General features: G+C 47.8%; 1 protein-coding gene across 1 annotated transcript; it reads right to left on the bottom strand.

Moving 5' to 3' along the window:
* Window positions 1-14: 14 nt before the first annotated feature.
* On the bottom strand, window positions 15-596 carry LOC115069087 (NACHT, LRR and PYD domains-containing protein 1a-like; the record flags this gene model as incomplete). Its single annotated transcript, XM_029560316.1, has 1 exon — window positions 15-596. A coding segment is annotated over one exon (582 nt), but the record flags the coding sequence as incomplete, so codon positions are not given.
* Between the last annotated feature and the right edge of the window lie 51 nt (window positions 597-647).

The following is a 647-nucleotide window of genomic DNA, read 5'->3' as shown; positions in this document are numbered from 1 at the left end:
GCCTCTGCAAAGACCTTCCACAGTAGCTCCCTCTTTTCCCAAGGCATCCTGCAGGGGAAAAACTCTATCTTTTTCACCCTCTGTTTATTCAAAAGGCCAAATAAGAAGTGCATGGTTGGTGTCTCAAACAAGTCAGGCCTTCCAAACACTTCTATCCATCCTTGCTCAATTCTGTAGTTTTCAAAATCACTCCTCACCTTATTTCCCAAGACAAAGGACATTGCTGCAAAGAACTCTTGGAGACACAGATGAGCAAAGCTGTAGCTACAAGGACTGGGATGCTTTTGAAGGAAACCCATCTTCATGAAAGTGGTGACGACAGCCTCATCTAACCCCTGCTTCCAGAGATCTCTTTCACTGAACAGACTCCTCCTTCCCCAAATCCCCTCAGCAGCTAATGAGCAGAGGCCCCTGAGCTTGGTTCCCAGGAGCTGAGTTGGGAGACTCTTGGAAAGGTAGTGCAGACAGAGGTCTGTCGTGGTTTTAGAGGTCAGTGAGAGGTCTCCCCTCTTCTCCATCTGCTGTTTCAGGAAAGTGCAGGTCAGCCAGCACACCCAGGGCACCAGGCACAGGGTCATGAGTGTGGGATTTGATTTAACCAAATGTAAGGCTCTAACTGCTTGACTTTCCTCTGTGAAATAATTGTA

Source organism: Nannospalax galili, unplaced genomic scaffold, assembly GCF_000622305.1.
Source record: "Nannospalax galili isolate Female #2095 unplaced genomic scaffold, S.galili_v1.0 C47892105, whole genome shotgun sequence".
In the NCBI taxonomy this organism is placed as follows: domain Eukaryota; kingdom Metazoa; phylum Chordata; class Mammalia; order Rodentia; family Spalacidae; genus Nannospalax; species Nannospalax galili.
Note: the sequence above shows the minus strand (reverse complement) of the source record. Positions and strands in the feature narration are given on the sequence as shown.